Here is a 22995-nt window from a genome sequence, read left to right on the forward strand (position 1 = left end):
AGCATGGAGTCCACGTGTAAACCATATATTTAACGCTTGTTTTTCATTTAATATTACTGCCCTGATTGTTTTGGAGAAATAGTAGTTGTGAAAATATTTGCTTCGGTTGATTTTAATTTTCCACCTCTCAAAATATTTATTTAAGATTTTCGTAATTTATTCGCGATTGCGTAAGCACTTGATAAAATAGCTGTATCATCAGCGTGCGTAGATAAAAGCATATGTTTTATTTTTGCGATATCGTACTTTTACTAGATAGAGAGAAACGGCTCGAGCAAACTCCAGATGGAATTTTACGCGGTATCGAGTGTTCATTATTTAATGAAACAACAATTTTCCCAAAGTATCTGAAGTCAATATATCAGATTTCGGCAACCAAAGGGTTAAATAAAAAGATGACAGTTGTTTTCCATGCAATATCCGTATTAGTCATCAGCTATTTGTTAACCATAATAAGTATATCAAAGTTTATTTACATCAAATAACTGTTCGTGTCAATATCATTATTTTAAGATAAATTATGACAGTGTAATGTTGTCTGTTTAAAAATAATATCGCAGCCCAAATGTGATAACGGGTTCCTCCCACATCACCGGATTTTGCTCCTAAAGTGGGTGAATCGACGTTACTATCATCATCGTCGCATGTCAATTATACAAACTCGTTTTTTTTTCTACGCGTTTTGATGATACCAATCGAGAATTCGTTCACCTAGCTTGCTAAAAAATAGTAAAAACGAACGCTCAAATTACCCCGCGACGTAAAATAGGTATGCGGTGACTCGAAGAAAGAAAGATTGAGTCACCAAAATGGACATAAACTCTAGCCTACAGCGTCGAATTAATTGAATTGATATTGCGACCTCGATTATGTTAATAACTAGACTGATAGACATGCCTATCGTTGGCGATTCAACAATAAGACTCTCTTGTTGAAGTGTTAATCAAAGACTCTTTATCATACTTTAATATCTGCCGCAATGTGTGGTCAGTCTTAAATGAGTAATAATGGCCTCCAAGCCCCTGATTAAGAATTTCTTGGTAAACATTACTTGTTCATAAAGAAGTTTGACGTGGATATTACCGGATCCAGAAGATAAAAATTCGAAAATTTGAAAGTAGACAGGAAGGTCGGCATCGATTAATTGCCGGCGCTGGGTAAGGCCAGTCGCCCATACAGAGTAAACGAATTCGACAATGGACTGTCCTTATTGACCCTATGTCGGATGTCCTAGGACTGACCATTAGAAGACAATGGCTCACCAGTGACAGAGCGCACATTTCGACAAGGGGACCGAATAATTTGATAAGACATAATGAATGGTCATATTTTGAATATAAATTTATTAATAGGTAAGAATAAGGGATGCGATCGCGACTCTCTAAGGCTCGCAGTCGAATGTCACTGAGCATTTAAGAATTATCGACACCACCCCTTCGCAATTTCAAACGTTTACGCTACGTCGAGAATGCAATGCATTGTATCACAACTAAAATTCTCAATCGAATATTCGATAATTCGAATTATTCGCCTGATTCTCAACTATATGAATATATGCGAATAATTGATCGAATATTCATTTATATGTGAAAATATTGAAAATTTGATATGAAGCAATTTGTAGACTTGAGCAATAACACATGTAATCGTTTTTTTCTCAACATACATTGCCGCTCAAAATCCACGGTCCTTTATTTCGAAAATCGAGACAATTAAACGCTACTTCTCAACAACAAAAATGCTTTTACACCTTCGAATAACATTGTGAATTGAACGTTTATCGGCGGTATCTACTATGACCGAATTTCGCAGAATTCGTTCGTTGAACGAAACCAAATGTTGGAAAGGCCCACCCTCTATTATCGTTTAACATCTATCTTAAAAACAGGTATGCGTCGCAAATTTTTGTAAAGTTCGTATTTATTGTTTTAAGACAGAAATATTTTATTTTATTCAGCTAAATAATTCGATCTCAGTTAATTTATTTCTAGTTATTTAATTTATATGCAAATCCGATACAGATCTGAACTTAATGTGTATCAAATTCGTTCCAAACAATATTTTAAGAGATACGTGCATTTAAATAAATACTCTGTTCGATAAAACGAATTATTTGTGCATTTATGTAAATCTAAATAAAAGATCCGTTGCAGAGAATTCCGTTGCGTATCTAATCTGGTCAACCGTAATGCATAAAAATTCGTTTTATGAAACAATTATTTTATATATTGCTAATTTAAATTGTCCTCAAACATAATTAACGAAAATGACTATGCCAATCTTGCTTGAAAGCAGAAGCAGAGAACAAAAAGAATAAATATCAAAGTAGAATAATATTATTACTTTTAGTCTTAGAGGGCCGAAATATTGACTCATCCTACCTATGCAAAAAATCCCAAAGGCCGATATTGCAACGAAAATTAAAAAATATCACATGTTCGATATTTTTGTACGATATGCGTGACGTGTCAACATAAAATAAATATTTGATTTATCTCAGGCAAGTCATTATGTTATGTATCAGGAAAATGACCGCGCCGCAGTGACTTGCCATTTATGATAAGGATGACTGGCGAAGTGAAAACAATTTTTTTTCTAATATTTGTACATTTTCATCTCTATTTTTTTCCTCTTAGGTTTGTAAAATGGAAGGCTTTGTTCCAGTCAAACAATTTTAGTAAAGTTGTATCATGTACAAATATCACAAAAAAATGTAACAAACGCAGTGAAAAACATTTGCGATGTTTGCGGTAGTGAGATAAGTGTTCGCCAATGCCACAGGTTTAGTTTAAAAAAGTGAAAAGGTTATGAAAGTAGAGGATAACATTTTACATAGCGATGTCGACTAAATCTATTCGGTAGATTGCTTACAGATGTGTCAAAACCTTCTTGTATTAGAACATATTTTGGGCAGGTAGCAAAGGCAGCTGCTAAACCAAAACTAACGGTAAAAACGCAGGGACGTCATTCTACTTGAATTTGCCTAGAATAATGCATGTCATTTAATGAAATATTATGAATCTTAATAAAATTAAAATATTAAAAAAGCGACCACTTACTGATTAATTTTGCCCCCCCCCCCCGCTTACTTGTTCAAACGCAAACCTAATATTTTAGATTTCGCATATTGCCTCATAGTTTGACTGCACTTCGATATTACACTATGTTTTAAAAATATGCTAGCTATTCTTACCGATATAAATAGAGGTATGAGAGCATTGGTCAAAGTATATTCAAACCAAATTTTGATCAATAGAAAGGCGCAATAACAATTATCGCTTCTCAGAAGTCAAAAATTCACGTCAAAAGCAATAAAACTGTGTCGGCGCCGTCGCAGTGGAAACCCATTTAAATTAAAATTGGGTTCTAAGCACTTAAAACTCAGTATTCAGTCTTTAGAGAATATGAACTTTACTACATAATAAAATATAGATTACGTTTTGCAAATTCGAAAAAAATAGACCTCGTTGTGCTTAACTTTAACTTAAAAATGGATCGTACGTGAGCTTAAACAATTATTATATTTCACTGGTCTAGCACGCGTACAAAATAAATTGTAGTTTATTTTTTTTTGTTAGTCACGTTTCTTTTCTTTATAAAATATAATTTATACCTAATATTATAAACATATATATGGTCTAAAACAAGCGCTACATATTTATTTTTTATCTGCAACAAGATAAATGATGATTATTTAACATAACATCCAGTGGCGTAGCTATGGTGGGGCGGAGGCGGCGGGCCGCCTCGGGCGGCACTTGCTTGGGGGCGGCATATTCGCGATGAAATCGTCTAGTGCGGTTCTTAACCCTGAATACACTAAAATTTATGTAAATCTACGAATAGCAAGAGCTTAACAATAATCAATTTATTATTCTAGGAAATGCTGATTTTATGACCCTATGGGGGGGGGGGCAGCAATTTTAAGGATTGCCCCGGGCGGCACATACCCTAGCTACGCCACTGATAACATTACACATTAGAGAATCTCCATTGTCATACAAGGGCATTAACATATAGCACTCCGTACCACACCGTATGTCAGCATACTAATAATATCGATTTTCACATGAGTCGCATTAGATATTAGCAATAACAATTATTTTATGCAGTTTTTAGTTCATCAATAAACTTGGAAATTGGAGTTACAAAGTTAAATTTTACCTCATGATTACAATCCACAATAAACTTTGATTCTGGAAGCTGGGAAGAGACAACGAGTTATATCGATTAGTGATATAGGTAAGCTTCATTTAGACACGCCATTTGATGATATGAATAATAATTGTTCTGATATATCTAGAAAAAACCTAGCAAAACTTGTGTTATGATTAGTAAGCTCCTTTTTTTTTCTACTGACGTCGGTGATGTACGAACGACGGACATGTTGGGAAAAATAGTCGTTGTTAAGTAATTAGGCGAAATAAACGATTAAAACATCAGTGAAAGTGTTTCGCGGGTCTTCTAGTCCGATAAGATGACTTTTCCTCAAGGGTCAAGGTCGCACACCATAAGTGGTATAGGTAAGTAACATAAAAATCTAGAAAACCAATGTTTTATTGCTTGTTATTACTATTGTAAAATCCCTACATTATATTCTAAATTTTAGATCAATCAGTTAAATAACCTCGTTATAGATTGCAGTGTTTCAATAAATTAAAATGAAATTTTATAACAGATAGTACTTGTAACTTGTATATTACATTTATATTAGATGATAATCGTAGACGATAATAAATAATTATTTTTCTGTACATATTTGTAGTATTTAATTTGTGCAAAAATACAATTTTTTTTGTATATTACTATAAATTACATTTTAAGACAATAATAATTATTTTTATTACATTTACATTTAAAAAAAACTACTTTTAAATATTTACATTTACAAATTTTATGGTGTTATTATTCATTAATATTTTTTTCAAGTTTCTAATTTTAATTATATATTTGCATTAAAAGTTTTATGCACAGAATATTGAAAAATTAATAAAAAAATGTGACATTATTTTATATATGAATTATTTCAGCTACTGAATTACTAACTGTAAATAATAATTAATTACAGATATTATGAAATATATTCCCTTATAACTCTCTTTACGTTTAATTACCGTTTTTTTTAGGATTTCAATAATACAACGGTGTATCGTTGTGACTACCCGTTAATGACCTCTATATATTTTAATCGCTCTATATTTATACTAAATATTTAATACGATACACGTGTATTAATGACCATTATTTATTAATGAGCAATATGTGTCTACAACAATTAATTTGTTGTTGCAATGCGAATTTATTTTTTATAAAAATAATATGCAGTTAACTTATTGGTTCCAACAGCTTCATATATTTGGCTGATGAGTCACCCCTTATCACTTTTACAAGAAAGTGGCTCTTAAAAGGATTAATATTTTGAATCCAACATGATTTAAAATTCTGATAGTTCATATTTAAAAACAATATTATATCTATTTTACCTCCATAAAATGCAATATATGCTAAGTAATTAAAACAAACTGATTTTAAAAGATAATTAAAAACAATTGCGCCAAAATTATATCATATATAAAACATTAAACTGTACTTCTCTTCGTGTATATATTTTTAATCTTTAATTGAACACTAATAAACTAAAAAAATATATTTTTAATTTAATATATTCAGTTTATTTACTATGCGCAATGAGTTGATGATAAGTTGTGAGAGGGAGGAAATGGAGCAAATTATCCTATTGCCAACCCTGTTTGCAGGGCTCAAATTTGATTATGTGTTAATTACAAAATTTGCTTTTTTATATATTAACTCAATATTTTTAAGTAAAAAAACGCAATAATTTATTGTGATAACTGTTCAAGAACATAACAGATAATTAGTCTTTTCTTATCACATATTGAACGAAAATAATAATAATAGTAATATAATATTTATTTTTTAAACAAAAATAATAATCATAATTTAGCTAAAATGCGACTAACATGATCTTAAAATCGAACTATCGATGATATGAAGCGACATCTAAAGGTAACAGTGAAAACTATTAACAACTGGTTGAGATTATAGCTAGATTTTGCTTTTCAATTCTAATCATAGATGGCGCGCGACATGCTATCTTGGTCCCATCTTTTCGCGCAAGTGGAAGTTAGACAGATTTTAATAGATTCTCTGTACGTATAAATAGCTATCGATGCTCGACTAAGATTAAAGATCTAATTATTTTAATACTTTTGTGATCGAAAGACTTAAAAGTAAACTTTTAAAAACGTATCTTTCTAAAAATGGACGGATTTGTATTGAACAGTGATAGGCTTTGTAAGAGTGATAATAATAAAGAAGAAGCATAAAAGAGGCGTGGCAAGATTATAAAGAAACGATATTTTCTTAAATATATATTATAAGATGCTTTAGCCCAATGAGTTACAACGGGGTATACCTATATAATCTACAATTACCAAGAAAGTACACTTATCCCTCGATTTACGTTTCTTTACATAATAAAGTAACTTAGACACACTGCATTGACATACTGCAGAAGAAGTGAGAGTAAGCTATTAACCCATGTGTTTGTACATCGACACGCTACACGTATGGAACCAAAAAAAAAAGATTTTTTCTTAAAATATAAGTGTAGTAAGATCCAAGTCTGTAAATAATTGACAAAATTTTTTTGTATTTCTTTTTAATCAATAATACTATTAATAATAACATCGGTCTTAGGGTCGCAATAGCAGCAATCCCTTTAGAATAAGCGTTCGTAAACACTCTGAGAGTCCGTAGAAGTAATTTGGAGGGTCTGTGATGAATGATTTGAAAAATAGTTTAAATTATGCCTCACAATATCATTAATAAATTTAGAATAAACAATTACTATACTTCGTTTCATGTAACAGAGTCACCGGTAGATATTTTTTTACCAGTGAAATAATAATTTATCTGGCAGGTGTTAGTAAAATTATATTTTTTCAACTATTCCATATGTTTATGTTATAGTGAATGCATATTTTTCAGTGAAGTCCAAATACACTTTAACAAATTAATATATATTTCTATTACCAAAAATATAATGTAACTGATATCATTAGAGATAATGAGGCGCTATTGAAATTACATTTTGCTCTAAAATGTCTATGAAACTCAATTTGACAGTTGCGAAACGTACATTTTCTGTACAAACCCAAATCTAACCTAAACGATTTATTATTTTATTTGTAAATAAATTAATAAAAAATCTTACTCATGCGTATTTATAATTATTATTAAATTTTATAGGAACAAATAAGAAAAATAAGAAGCATAGTAAAAGAAAAAACAGTAATAACAATTATATAATGCTATAATATATTATGTATTGACTTAATTTTATTTGATTAAAGTTACATGAGTTAATTAAAAAAAGTTCTTAATTTCTTTGAAATTATTTCTAGTTGATTTAGGTAAATCATTAAAGGTTTTAAATGAAATACGTTTTAAATAATTTGTGCTAAATTTAATAGAATACACTTGCTGCATGGTTCGTCTGCACTTCAAGATTACACTTTGTTTTAAAAATATGATAGCAATCCTTACGGTTATTGTTACGGAATTTTGATATGAGAGTATTAGTTAAAGTATATTCAAACCAAATTTTAGTCAATATGAGAGCGCAAAAACAATTATCACTTCTCAGAAGTCAAAAATTCACGTCAAAAGCAATAAAATCATGACAGTGGAAACGCTCGGTAACGAGCATTCCCACTGCGTATTATGCATTATAAATACGCACACTCATTAGTAAGCCCGCTATTATCAGCACATGGTAAAAACCGCATAAGTTATAAAATTATTTAATATATAATATAATAGCCATATCTTTGATTTTTTTAATGTATAATTTCACTGCAATGTGTTTTTAAACCACAATAACTTATTATGATGATTGTGTCAGTGTGAATTGCTTAATAATAATATAATTAGTATTTAGAATAAAAAAGAACGGCCTGATAAATTTACCCTGCGGGACTCCAGTAGAAATTTTGACAGTTCATTATTTAGCGAAACAACATAGCTTCGACTATTAGGGCATAACTATTTTACACCACTGCACATAAAAAAACAATACTTCTTTAAAACATATTTACAGAAACAATTGAATCAAATTGTATATAATAAATACTAGATTGCAATGCGGTCACCAACTGCGAATACCTGGATGAGAACAAATCAATACTGACAGATAATTAAAAACTAGCTGTGCTTATTAGGAAGTTGTCCAATACTCGCAAGCACGTGCTATTAATTTGCATACAACAACACAGTTCTTCTAGATTAATAATCAATAGTCCCAACTAAAAACTTGAAAGTGCTTTCCCAAGTATATCTGTTAACGCAACCCGAGGGAATCATGTCCCAGTAGAAATTTGTGGGAAATAAAAATAAATAATATTGCAATTCCATTTTGTACAGGTATCTAGGTACGTAAGGTTATAAATAGGGGACTCGTATAGGCATAGCATTCCGTACCATACGGCCCGTCAGTACACTGATAATATTGATATTCACAATCCGAGTCAAAACTAATATGTAAAGATAACAAATCATTTTATATAGTCTCTATTAAGTTTCCGAGTGTTTAATTAGAATACCTCAAACCCTCTTCGAAACTTTTCGTAATAAGCTTTGAACCTGAAAACTGAGAAAAGTCGCCGAGTTTCATTGAAGACTTCAGACTCTCCTCGAAATCTTTATTACTAAACTCTTAATCTACAGTCAAAATAAAATTGCTGCCATCGATGAGCTTCTTTGAGCTGCTTAGTATAACTATTTTTTGAATAAATAAAACTATTTTTAATATGCCGTACTATATATAAAATAAGCGATTTAACCGATTAAAAAAAGTGTCATTACAATAATATTTTGAGAGAACATTTAATCTCAAATATATGTGACAAAGGCAAACGCAAATAACTCGAGTATAAAATGCCTATTGCTTTAGGTGCTTTTTTATAACCTCAGGTCTCCAAATAAGTTGAATACTACTAAATTTAACGATAGATTTCTTTATATATAGTAATGTACTAGTGGATTTTATAATAATCATTACGCCAACTTTATCAATTAAACGACTTATCTATTTACAATTGGAGAGATTGTGCTATTAAGTCACAAAAAAATCGTTCAAGAAAAAATGGATTTCTTCGTTAAAATAAGACACCACCGTGGGAAATATTTTAACAGTTTCAGTCATAAAGTAAACGTTATAATGATTTATACTAATCACGGTTATTTTTATAAAAGGATTAAAATATCCATCGCCTTGAGAAAAGATAGCGATTCTAATCTAGCGGCCAACGGCAATTTGATTTAAAAACTCACCCTATTGTGATCAGTCGTTTCACTGAAAAAGAGGCTGATAACAAAATCTTCATGGGGGTGAAATCTCCGTATTATACATATACATAAACATAATTTACATATATACAAATCCTATAAATATTGAATTCATATAATACTCTCATACAATTTAAATCGATATCATTACAAACGACATTTACTTTTGTCAACATGACAGTTGAAAAGGAAATTTTGATACAGATATCAAATATAGCTTGATTTATATATCAAATATAATGTAAGTACTTGCATGCTTTGTGGTTATTTAACATTAATGATATGCCATGTTAATGTGAATATAATCGAAGGTTATATTTTAACTAGCTAGCTAAAATAGATCGGGTGTCTCTGGGGTCTAATTATTTTATTATACACTTTCAATGACTTTGTAGAAGATTCTACTTTTAACTTTTTATTTAATTTAATTATAGCTTGTGCTTACATAATTAATAGTATAAGCGTACAAATAATACTTTTTCACAAAATCAGTAAATGTTAGAACACGTAATAATCACAAATGACTTCTTGTCATGTTCTTAAATTATTTGACAGTAAAAAAAATTTTTCTCCCAAAAAAATAACCACCGTCTAAACTAAATTAACCTAGTCTAATCACATAAATTTCAATATGTTAATACATATGCTAAGCATTTACTAAATTCGGTATAACCATAGTATTTAAAATAAAGGCGTTACTAAAACAAGAAACCGTTATTATTGTATATATGATTCACTTTGTAAAAATAGGACACCACCGTGGGAAACCTTTTAACAGCTCAAGTTGAAAAGTACACGTTATGATGATTTATACTATTATTGATTTATAAAAGTTTCCATGTAGCATTATTTCACGTCTTAGTGACGCCAAGATCATGTGATTTAACGCTGTTGGATTTTTTGTGGGGTCACGCTAAGATCGTGTCTACGCCTACAAACCCGAAACGAGTACCTAAAAACCAACATCCGCGAAGTTATAGCCGAGATACCGCCCGAAATATACAAAAAAATCATGGAAAATAGCACCAAAAGGATTGGCTGCTGTAAAAGGTCTAGAGGCTGCCATTTAATTGATATTGTTTTTCATAAATAAATGTTCGATTAATAAAAAAATTGTGTTTTTTTTGTAAAAAAATGTCGGAAACTAAAGTTAGATGACCTTTTACTTATTTGTAGGTATTTATTATGTCTGATTGACTTACCCAGTTTGTTCAGATTTACCCCGCTGTGAAGCATTGGGGATACGCCTGTCAGGCTAAATCTAAAAATTTATAAAAATGTTTTTTTTTAAAATATTTTCTTGCAGTTATTTATTATGTCTTATTGACTTACCCAGCTGGTACAGATTTACCCCGCTGTGATGCATTAGGCAGTTGCCTATCAGGCTACATCTGAAAATTAAAAAAAATATATATTTTTTCTTATCAATTGATTTAATAACAATATGTTTAATATATTTGTATTAAATAAAATAAATTGATTGTTCGGATAGACAATTTATTTCAAAGTTTAGTACGCGCTCCGGTGATGTACACTTGGTGTACATGCAAAAAGTGTAAAAAACAGTGATTTAAAACTAGAAAAACACGATTATAATCCATGATCATAATTATAATAATAGTCAAAGTTGTAAGTATGAATGAATTGGACGCCGCAATTGAATGAACTAAATAATTATTTACGAAAATCACATCGAAAACCAATATTTCTGGCATGAAAAGCAAAAGATCTGGCACGATATACCAATACGTTTGACTGTTTTTGTATACTTTTGCTGACTTTTTGTATATTTTAATTATATAAATTAATATGTTAGTGTATCGCGAAAGAATACTTAAATTATAAATATTTATTTCGACATATTCACACAATAAGATGACATGTACACCACAGTATAGGAGAGGTTAAGTATTTATCAATGTCGTAAGATTGACCTATACAATTTTACGATAACAGAGATATTTCATATTAATGCAACTCTTAAGCATCTTTGCTTGTTGCTGGTATTTTTGAACGTTATTTCGCACTTTGCTAATATATGGGGGAGCACCTATTTATGCCATAAGTTACTTAAATATTATTTCAATAAATTAAAATGTTTTTCAACATTAATTTATACAAAAAAAAAACATATTACAAGGCCCAGTGCATACAGCGGATTCTCTTGATGACATCTATAGGTGTCATCCGCGGTCAAAGGGTTAAATTTTGGTGTAAAAGTGCGGGATCCAAAAAACCGACGCCCGATTCGGCTCTGGGGCCGAATATACTTCTTGAAGAACATCTAGCTGGAATTTTAAACGATCTCGATAGTTCATTGCTTATCGATTTCTCAAATGATCTTGAAATTAAATTGTATAAGCGATGTTCTATAAAAGGCCCGCAATCGGTTATAAAAAAATCATGGAAGGAAGTAGCGCGGTGGTAGGGATGTGCCGCGCCTCGCAACTTCGGATAGTTATTCTGCTGTTTACAGTCAGTATTGCGCGGTCATTTCGTTTGGTTGCCTCTCGTTGACGAAAACTTCAACTTACTTTTCGCTTATCTCCGCTACCATGGCTATCAGCAGACTTTCGATTGTCAAGTTCCTGGAATTGGTAAGTTTTACATACATACGATGTTTTCGGGTGTTCTATTCTTGGCGGTGATGCGTTCTTTGTTCCCGGTTCGCCCCACCTTCTCTTCTTCACTTCTACATCTAAGGACTTTTTGCCTAAAACAGTCGAAGGTCTTCGATGATCTCACCGCGCAACGGTGACTTCATCGATCGGACAGAAAGACGTATTTATTTAGGATTAGATAGCGATAACACATCGCTTTTAACCGTTTTATTGCGGGCCACTAAAGTAATACAGTAATTTTTATAATATTCGTTATCGCATCGCTCGTTTTTATTGCACAATTCACTGTCAATTACAGGTACGGCGGTCAACTTTTACTGTGCCAAATACACTCACTGAACTGTCGCACCGAGTTAAAACACAATATTTATTAAAAAACGTTCTCCAGGAATAGTTTTGACGTTATTTTTTTTTGATACAACGCCCATAGATGCGTCATACTCCAAATTTGCTTCTCGTCAAAAAAATTCTGTACCCTAATTTTTCGAATGGTATTACCCTATATTTATTTTATTAATTCATATTAAACAAAAGCATAAATATAAAATATAATAATAACATAACAACAACAAAAACAAATACATGTATAATATTTTAATTTAGCTCTTATAGCTTACGAATAATTTTTTTATTACATTAGTATTATCCAGGAATTCATATTTGCACCTACGTAATTTTTTTATACATATTTACTCTTAAATATTTTCTACTTGTAGATTAAATACATATTATTTGATATATATTTATTTCTTATTAAATACTCGAAAAACGTATACGAAACATGAGAATCTTCGTTTCGTATCGCTTATCGGTTAAAAGCGGGAGAAGAGGACGAACATTTAAAATATTTACTAATTAGAGCAGATATCTACTTTACTATTTCAACACTGTCGCCCGATTTTTTAAACTAAAAAGTCGAATAACACATCTATTCATAATGTTTCGAAATTAAACTCATCACTTGTCGTAAATATTTACTACTTTAACATAATCGTCCGTTTTTTAAACTAGTCACCCCTCCCAAAAGCCAACCTGAACAGTCACTTTTAAAATTATTTTACGACAGGAAATAAATTTATAATTTCGGTCGTTATGTTGACGAAATTGTGGCTGATTCTTAATCGGACTATTCATTTGATTGATTTATTTAAATATGATACACCGAATCGGTAAAATTGCTTATTACGTGAAATAGGCAAAAATTTGCATAATTCATGAAAAGTTCAAGCGCGTTGCGTAATTCGTGAAATAGGCAAATTATCTGCCTCATGTATGCATTGAGGCAATAGCGCTCCGGTAGCGTTTTATGGAACTAAGCCAATTTATTGAAGGGTTCAGCCAACGCTCTTTCGCTACCGCTCGTTCGCACCTAACCTGTCCAAAATACCTGTTAATAAAACTTGTACATCGTCATATTTATAGCTATAGAGTAGAATATAATGATATTTTATTTATTTATTTTATTAAATCTTCCGCTGTAACCTGACAGGCGTAAGCCCAATGCGTTACAACGGAGTAAATCTGTACCAACTGAGAAGTCAATCACATATAATGAATACCATCAATAATAGCAGTTTTTTAATAATAGCGCATTTTTTAAAAATAAAAATTCGAGTGCCACGGCCGGGACTCGAACTCGCAATCTCAGAATTATTAGTCTTGAGACGTTACGGACTACGCTATTCCGTCCTTTATTCTAAATTACTATCACATTTTATATAATTAAATGACATTTGGTCTAGTTACGAAAAACACCACCGTAGCGCTACTATCTACTTTGCGCAATGCACTAAATAATCAAAACAATTCCTACCCGATTCACGCATTCGGCAGATAATTTGCCTAATTCATTAATGAAACAACGGGTTTGTGGTGAAAATATTATTTCAGTAAGAGGTGCTAGTAAAATAATATGCTGTTTTAAATTGCCATTTGGCAGCCGTGAAACGTCCATTGGGTGTCCATTGCGTTTTTAAAAGAATAGTGTTAATGTCGATTAAAATATTAAAAAAGTATTCAATTAGAATTATTGAAGTCAATTATTTATCAGAATAATGCTTTTTCGATAAAAATGGTTATTATATTTATCCGAACCAATAAATGTGTGCTTTATAATTCTATCTATAAACCATCTTGATGAATTTCGTTTTAAAAAATAGTAGGGCGGTACATCACCTGTTAAGACCAAATACGCAAACTTAACCCAAAGAAATTTTAAACAAAACTTTGACCTAATTAAAGTTTTAAATAAAATTAACTATAGCTTTTCAACTCTCATAAGATTAATTATTTGTGATTAGGTTTGAGTTTGAACAACAAATGGACGTTTCGTAACTGTCAAATTGCGTTTTAATGATAGTTGGGCGACGCATCACCTGTTAAGGCCAAAATGTTCCGAACGTGCTTGTACGGCGCAATACGATTTCACTGACATTGACCAACGAAATTATAAATCGATTGCTTGATATATTTACACTGGCCTAGTTAGTGAACTTATATTTCTACCAGTGAACATATAATTTCACTAAAAATACACATTTGCTGTAACATAGACACGACCTATCTCGATTTTATTAAATCTGTGATGATCTATCGGTTCTATATTCTACGAATCGGAGCTATATTTCACTTTGTTTCTGTCTATTCCGAGCCCTGCGATGTTATTCATATAATGAATGTAATATATTATATTTTATATTATGGTACATACTATAATTAACTGTATCGTATTAAACTGTTTTGATTTGAGCGAAGTTTCACATAATGTTCTACTTGCTGAGTGTGCGTAACGCGCGCTGCCGCTGCTTCGCCGTTTTTTAAATCTAGTATGGATTGTTATCGTTTTTTAAAGTGACGCTATTCAGCTGCATATGATAGATAGTTAAATTTATCATTATTATTTTTAAAAAAATAACATTTTCTTTAAAATGGTTGATCTTCCAATATGAGCTGGGTGCTCTATAACTGAAGCTGGATCACTTTCTGATATTCAACACAATACATTACTTGTTTTTGTGGATATGTAAGAGTGATTAGCTAACTGGCACATAAGTTAGAACCATTTAGAACTAGAAATTAACACTACCACAACTGAAAAAGCAGGGCAAAGTATCAAACGTTGGACCAATATTGCCTATTAGATCCTTCAACAACAGCTGATAGTGTTGATGACATCATGCCATTCATACATATGATTTTTTATTATCATATGTAATGTATATTGGTACGTGCCCAGAAGTGTTCATTTGAATTCAAATTTTAATCAAACTTAGTTTGGATACGATACAAATACCATATTCGAATGATTAAATATTAGCCCAAATATCGCTGCTCTAGATCAAGGGTCGGCAAACTACGGCATGCTGCCTATTTTAATCGGAATAGATTTTACATTTCTTTAGAATTGCAATATAATAAAATGGCCGACCGTCGAGTTGAGGAGTTGGGAGATAAGGTCGTATGTGGTGTTCCTATTGCTTCGCGTTCCGTTGTAACAGCGTCTTCAGTGTCCAGTGATATTTTGTTCTTATGTTATTACCTGTGGATATTCGTATTGTTATTATCAAAGGTAGAAATTAAGATACTAGTGATTTGAATGTCGTGATTTTAAAGCAGAGTGGAGTGTAAATTGTTTTGTTATCGAATTAGATGTCAAAAAATTATGTCTGTACTAAAAAATCGATAATAACAACTTTCAGGAAAGGTAAATATTTTTTCGCTAAAATAAGATAAGGAAAATGATGCTGTAACTTGAGTCAGTTCACTAGTACCTTATTTATTAATTAATAAAAAAGTCATTTACCGATAGTGAATTGATCAAGTCGCGTATGATTGTTGCAGCTTTATTTCAATCTATCAGGCTTTCGGTGAGAACAGTTACTAGAAGTGTTGAGCACATTGTGAGTAACATCAATAGCCAATTTAATAACATAGCAAATTATTTTTAAAGATTTTCTTTGACCTCACCTCATGGCTCCCGAACTTTCCGACAAACTTAACGCCCTTGCTAAATCCAGATTTTGAACCAGAACAAGTGCACGAAATAGCAAATATTTTATATAATTAAAAAGTTAGGTAAAAATAGGAACAGTGAGTAACCGTTTTTATAGACTAATGCAAACAGTTAGTTACTAAACGAGTTACTGGTTTGCACCAAATTGAATTGAAAATTGAAATTATAAGCTTATTGTTTGCTTTGTTTGAAGTGACTGAAGAATTAGCTGTTATGAATAGTCCGCATTGAACAATTACAGACTTTTTGATGAAGTTAAGAAAACGTTAACAATGTACAATCGAAAGTTAAATCGATTGGTAGTAAAAATATGTGTAGAACGTGTTCAAGATTAGTTGGAAAAAATAAGGTGTTCTAAGCTTCTGATTACTCATTGTATTATTCATCGGAAATTAATTTGTAGGAAATATCTCAATCTATCATGTGTTATTGAACCAGTTATGTCAGCGCTAAACTTTATTCGCTCTCGTGAACTCAACCGTGGTTAGTTCCATAAGTTTTTTTTAGAAATAAAAGCCGTATATCCTGACTTTCTCTACGACTGCTCAGAGCATCTATCTCTCAAGGTCTTTTCAGGAAAAAGTTGCACTTATTTTCTGCAAAAACTGCATATCATATCAATAAACATTCACATAAAACGAATGATTAAATTTAACAGTCTTGACCTCAAGTTTTTAAAAATGCTAAGTGTATGTTAATTATGACAAATTGTGAGATTGTGCACAAAGTGTATCATAATACGGAATGTAAGAACGGATGTGATTGTTGCGACGGTTACGTAATAAAAACAATATCTGACGCCTACTGACTGAAGTTGAACATCACTGACATAAATATGCACTGACCTCACTTACGCATATAAGCGAGATGATGTCATAAAACGCCTCATGCTTGGTAATCGATTCCTTCGAATCTAGCGTAGGGTCACTATTTTGCACTATGCGAGTATTTTTAGTCGAGTATAGCTCAAACATTGAACTAATGTTTTCACTCTTGTCAAATATTGGCTTGAGTTCTATTCGATTTCGAGTCAGATAAATAAACGCTTAAGTGCGTTTTTATAACGATAATGATATTTTTACAAATGTTCGTAACTTTTTCGATAGTGGCCTTTATCTTAAACTCCTAAATAACTGTCAAATGTCGTTATCTTTATTGGAATTAAGCCGCTATATCGTAATGTAACACGATAATAATAAACTTTGAATCTGCACTTGAAATCAATTATTAAAAGGTTGGTACAATTACCGTTTTCAATTGAGCACTTCAATAAGCCCAATTAAAATGATTAATTTATCACGACTCCCACTTTTGGATTGTTTTTGTACGCTGGTAATAAAGAAACGCATGCTACACGATGTTTGTGTTAGATGTAGTTTTTTTAGCAAATGGGATTTTGTATCATAACTTAGCTTAAGATTTTGTGTTATTTTTTTTCTTGCGAATTTGAATTATCATCAATTGTAATATGTTAATTTTGTTAAAACCATTCGTTTAAATATACAGTAGACCCCCCAATAACACGGTGTTGGGAACGTGCTATTTGAGTAGTTGGGGGACTATAAAATAATCATACAATTTTTTGCAATACGTACGTACAAATCAGGCGCGTGTGGTTAGATATCCTCCTTTTGGCTCGCTCATACATAAAGTAACGCTCAATGTACCGTGTTATCGGGGGGTCTACTGTACTGTACTCGCCAAAACCCTTCACTGTATGAACTACTCAAATTGTATTGCAAAATTTGCCACAATTTATTAGTTTCTTCATTATCAACATAATGCATGACAAAATGCATCGTCAAACACAAACTACTCGTCCAATATAACTAATAATTGACATGCGAATAGCAGATAGTTATATCAGCGTGAAAAAAAGACGGGCTTAACCGAAAATTGTCGTTATTTTTTACATCATACATATTACGTATATACTTATTATAGAGTGCGAAACTTGCGGTCGCGCATTTATTTTTATATAATACAAGGTTACAATTATAAAATTATTATTATTTTCGCAACAGTTTTTTAATCACGTACGATTTTCGGAATACGCTTTCATTTAATTCTGATCGATCATCACAGATTAGGCTTTCCTAAATTTTTCTAATCTTACGGATGAATATTGTAATAAAAATAAAAATAAAAACGAGCTATTGATCTTTTGATTGTAAGCTGTTTTAATAAAATAGTATGTTGTCTCATTACTTATGTGTAGTCTTTTTATTGTGTTTACCCCATCGTAACGTATTGGGCTCAAGCCTGTCATATTGCTACGAAAGATTTAAAAATAAACAATTTTTTTATGGAAGTGAACGTAAAATTTTCAGATATTTTTTTGAGTATACCCGTATAAATTTTTAGCTACAAATATAACTTCTAATGATAACTGATTTATATTTGTATATTTTTCGTGAATTACTTTGTACAAAAGTGTGATAGCGTGGAAACTATATTGTGTTAAAAATGTTTGCAATTACCTTTCAAACATATGTATTTTTAACCATTTTTTAATGCTTTAGTTGTAATTGTAATATTTTTATTGAAATTTTATATTATACATATATTATTTGCTAATTTTAAATTTTATGTAGATAAATAATATTAGCTATTGATTAAATTTAATCTTTACTAAGAGATTGATATATATTAAAATCTGATTTTTCCCCCTTCAAACTTAAGTATTGAAAAATTCACTGAAAATTACTTGCATTTGCTGAAAAACTTTTTAAAATGTCTTTGGAGTTCAAAGAGTTAAAGTGTCAATATTATTATTATATATTATATTACTTGTTTGTAAGATTAACGCCCTTCGTACAAGTTTTGATCCAGCATGTCTATTTTTAGACTGTAAAACGATACTGTTACCCCTTTTCTAACTTCTAATTAGCATATTTATATAAATAGGGGAATCTCCTTTTTTCGTCAGCATTCCGACAAATAACTTTAAACCATACGGTCAGCCATCTGACCGATAAATACCGATTTTTATCGAATACCCGCGAATATATAACATTATATCAAAATAGATGTCATTTATTTTATTAACAGAATATTTAATAATAAAAAATATACGCTTAAAAATCACTGAATATTATTCTGGTGAAAATCGACAATATATTTTTATTTGCGAATCACACAGAAAATAATTATCTTTGATAGCATTTTATTTATAATCCAAATATTTAAATAAAAAACATATGTTTTTTCTCTAAAATGAACTATAAAACTTTTTATCGATACACGTTATGTATTTTATATATTTTAACACAGTTGTAACTTTAAAAAAAGCTATGACCAAGCATTTATTAGTTCTATCAGTAGTTTAATAGCGAAACCATTGTATTAATAATCAGTAGTTATATGTACATTGACTTTGATTGCAGAGTTGCACAATTACAGAACACAAGTTAAGTTTCATCGTTTAGATCTACCCTGGCGTTGTTCGACTATTTTATCAGTTAAAATAAAACGGGTCCACAAATACATCGCAAGAAAATAAACAATTTTTTTCGTTGTCTATCGAAGCCGTCCGTAGTCATAAGTTATTTAAGCAGTGTTCGTCTGATATTTTTAACCTCGTTAGTAAGCGATGAAATCGAATCGGTTTATAGCCAATGTTTTACCTAATTACGCATGGTCAACTTTAGTATCGCTTGAACCCTCGCCGTATAAAAATCCAGAGGTCTGCATCTGCGCCTGAGTTATATTCTTATCGTAGCTGAAATCGGAAGAAAAAGCGGCAGCATTCACGTCGAACCCCACAATAAACGCATAAAGAGCGCTTTTGATTTTTCGGGCTTATCCAGAGCGAATTTTGAAAGTACGGCGCATAAAAGAGAAAAGGGTCGCCGGTCGTAAAGATAAAACTGGAGAGATACGCTCGCATGACGAATATTCCCTCTTTGTTGTTTGCTCTTATTGCGGTTAGATAAATTCCATAACAGTGCGAGATAATCGAGGTGCATCGGCTGCTTAGCATTCGATTCGCGACGGAGCTTTTCCGCAGAATACATAGCAGGCTCGACGCGTTTGGAATTTACCGATTTTGCACCTAAGCCGACTGTATTTGTCAAGCGTGTGGCCGCACCTTAACTCGGCTCTTTTAACGGAAAATAAAAGCTCAATGTTTTATTCTAGTATATACCCTATAGTCTATTCAACTATTTTGTCTCCAACCAACAAAATCAAACCTCTGAGAGATAAGATAACTCATGTTTAAACATAACTAGTAAAATATTGTTTATGCTATTGAGAAGAAGCTATGGCTAACAGCCTTCAAAATCAATGCATTTCAATCCTTTCTACGACTAAGTGTCACATTTTTTATATTACTACTTCTAGGCAGTTCTGGCGAATCGCAGATGAGGATGTTGGTGGACCAATTGCAACGCTTCTTGGAGACACTCACGTAATATGTTTACATCTTAAAAGTATAACTTCTAGATGTCCACTTTCGGCGATCGTTAACAAAGGGGTAAAAATAACAATATTCCCTTTGCTCAGGGTAATAAAATGCATTGTTTATCGCGCATCTTTTTTACACAAAATTGTGTTTTTTATTACGAGTGATTAACGTCTCTCACGTGCTTCAAGTCGAAAGTATCTGGTAAAAGTTCCAGATTGTGCTTATACACTTTTTGTGCATAAAGAACGTACTTTCATATTATCAAAAGTAAGTATCTTCTGATAAGTATATTTCGAAAGGAAGTATCTTGTGGAAGTTTCAGTTAGAAGTGTTGTGAGTATGCTATGCGAAGTGCTTAACTTTTCCTTATTCCCGACCGCCTCGCCTATGAGATACATTGGGGCGGAAACATACGTTTAATAATATGTATTGAAACACCCGAAGATTTGGCTACGATTTTACTGTTTTCACATTCTATCAATTTCTGTTTGTATATACACTGACAGTCCTTTATTTGTGTCCGTTTAAATGATGCATTATAAGGGGTTCTAATTCACCAAAAATATCGGTACATACATTTCTTGACAAATTTCAAAGTATTTGCGATAAGTTTAGTCTCACGTTTCCCGGGAAAAGAAACTCATTTTTGTACTGTAGAATATTTAGAATTAAATTTGGAAATTATTAATTAAATCCCAAACAGTATTTGAAAAGTATTTTATTTAGAGTATATAGTTCACATGTTATTTAAATAAACTAAATGCGAGTGAACGAGGCACCACCGGCCCTTGTCTTCCATCTAGGTCCACCAAAAAATGTACTGCCCTCCGCCGCCGTCACGTTAGCCAGACTGCCGCCAAATTTTGAATAAATATATATATATATAAATAGGCCCTCACTTCTTAGAATAATACCGAATGATTTCATAACCAAACCACACATACGATTTTAACGCATTGTTCACTAACCACACGGCCATTTTATAGATAGGCTTAGAAAAACAGTTTAACAAATAGTTAGCCACTAAAAGCATCATAATAATGTTTTCTCGTAGAACAAAATAAGCATTCACTGGCTAAATTTATATTCTAAGCTTTCGTGGATATCTGATAAAGATGAACTAGTACAAATAATTAATATTTATGTAATAAAACCTGCAATTTCTTAACCCAAAATATCTCATTTATTTATTACTTGATTTTTTTGTATGATATTCTTTAACACTTAACCGACGGATCAGGTAGTACCTACACGTCATGTCTGCTAGTGGTAATCAACGGAACGGGTAGAATCAACCGTTTTTTATTTCTAATATTTTTTAGTGTCAACCCGCAAAAAATTATGCTTATTTTAAAAGATTGCAAAAGGTGACATATGATTGTTTCAATTTATTTTAAATTTACTTTGTCTATACCAAATTTCGATTTCAAAAAATATCTTAGGTATATCAAATATATATCATATTGTCGATTTTATGAGACATCATAAATACTACCTTATCTAGTATTTGCAACCATACATTTTACTCTTCAATTTTCAACTGGTGAAATACGGTACCTTACGGTATTTGATATGATAACAAAACGCTATAATGCATTCCGTAATGAAAATGTCGAGATACAATTACATTTATATTTTATACTTAAAATTGACATTTTTTAATTAATAAAATTACTTTGAAATATATTAAAAAATATTAATTATTACCATCTAATATTTTTAACGGTTTGATACTTGACTAAATAAATATAATGTTATTTTCAGAGATGCAACATATAAAGTTGTCGGCTTTGAACTACTTATTAAGTTATATTCGAGTATTAATATGTCGTCTTTCTTTTTTTATTCAGGCTCTGACATGCATGTGCATCGGCATCCACTATCACAGCTTTGAATGCGGCCTCACAGATAAGGGCATGAACCGGACCATGTTGGTGACGGGCACATTCGTCGGTTATATCATAATCCTGATCGGCTGCGCGGCCGGTAAGCGTCTCTTATTAAACGTTGGCATTTCGCGTACTTGGCTCATCTCTGTCTTTCCTCCGTTTCAGGTTACTTGCTTCAGACGCCAATCAACAGACGCATCGACATATTCTTCTCGCTGGTCGGCTGCGCTCTATTCGTCGCCTCCGGAGCGCTAATCATCGAAGCCTATCAGAACTCCTCCAAGGGAGACTATAGAGATAAGCAGCTTGCCAAGGCTTCTATTTCCATAATCACCGGAGCCTGCTTCCTGGTGGACGCCGGCCTTAGATTCAGAGGAGAGTAGGACTTGCTTTTTCCGATCGTTTATGTGACTTTTCTGTTTATTATATTTTAGTGTTTATTCTATGTTGAGAAATAAATAATATTTTATATCATTTCTATACCTAGACTTTTTGTTAAAAAGCTTTTCGACTTTGGCCGTCGAGAAGTTTTGGTGTATCGATAGATGTGATAAACTTCATATCTGATGGGCTGGATTTTTAAGGCGATTGATAATCGAGACTACCCTATCTAAATATATCGTTCTGGTCTTTGGCATAGAAGAAAATATTTAGCATGTTCTGCAAAACTTAGAGGAGAGAGCGAAGTTTTAAAGA

At 31.7% G+C, this 22995-nt stretch overlaps 1 protein-coding gene across 1 annotated transcript; it reads left to right on the forward strand.

Moving 5' to 3' along the window:
- Window positions 1-11579: 11579 nt before the first annotated feature.
- On the forward strand, window positions 11580-22779 carry LOC148226936 (uncharacterized). The gene is made up of 3 exons (XM_088202243.1): window positions 11580-11966; window positions 22261-22396; window positions 22465-22779. The coding sequence occupies exons 1-3, from the start codon at window positions 11925-11927 to the stop codon at window positions 22680-22682; spliced, it is 396 nt and encodes a 131-aa protein (XP_088058369.1). The 5' UTR covers window positions 11580-11924; the 3' UTR covers window positions 22683-22779.
- Window positions 22780-22995: the final 216 nt, after the last annotated feature.

This window comes from Plectrocnemia conspersa, unplaced genomic scaffold (assembly GCF_051122295.1).
Source record: "Plectrocnemia conspersa isolate PC_06_02 unplaced genomic scaffold, ASM5112229v1 ptg000013l, whole genome shotgun sequence".
NCBI lineage: Eukaryota > Metazoa > Arthropoda > Insecta > Trichoptera > Polycentropodidae > Plectrocnemia > Plectrocnemia conspersa.

Coding starts and splice junctions, on each gene's coding strand:
- LOC148226936 (XM_088202243.1), top strand. CDS start 11,925: ATGGCTATCAGCAGACTTTCGATTGTCAAGTTCCTGGAATTG. Junction 11,967..22,260: donor TTGTCAAGTTCCTGGAATTG/GTAAGTTTTACA, acceptor TTTTTTATTCAG/GCTCTGACATGCATGTGCAT. Junction 22,397..22,464: donor CCTGATCGGCTGCGCGGCCG/GTAAGCGTCTCT, acceptor CCTCCGTTTCAG/GTTACTTGCTTCAGACGCCA.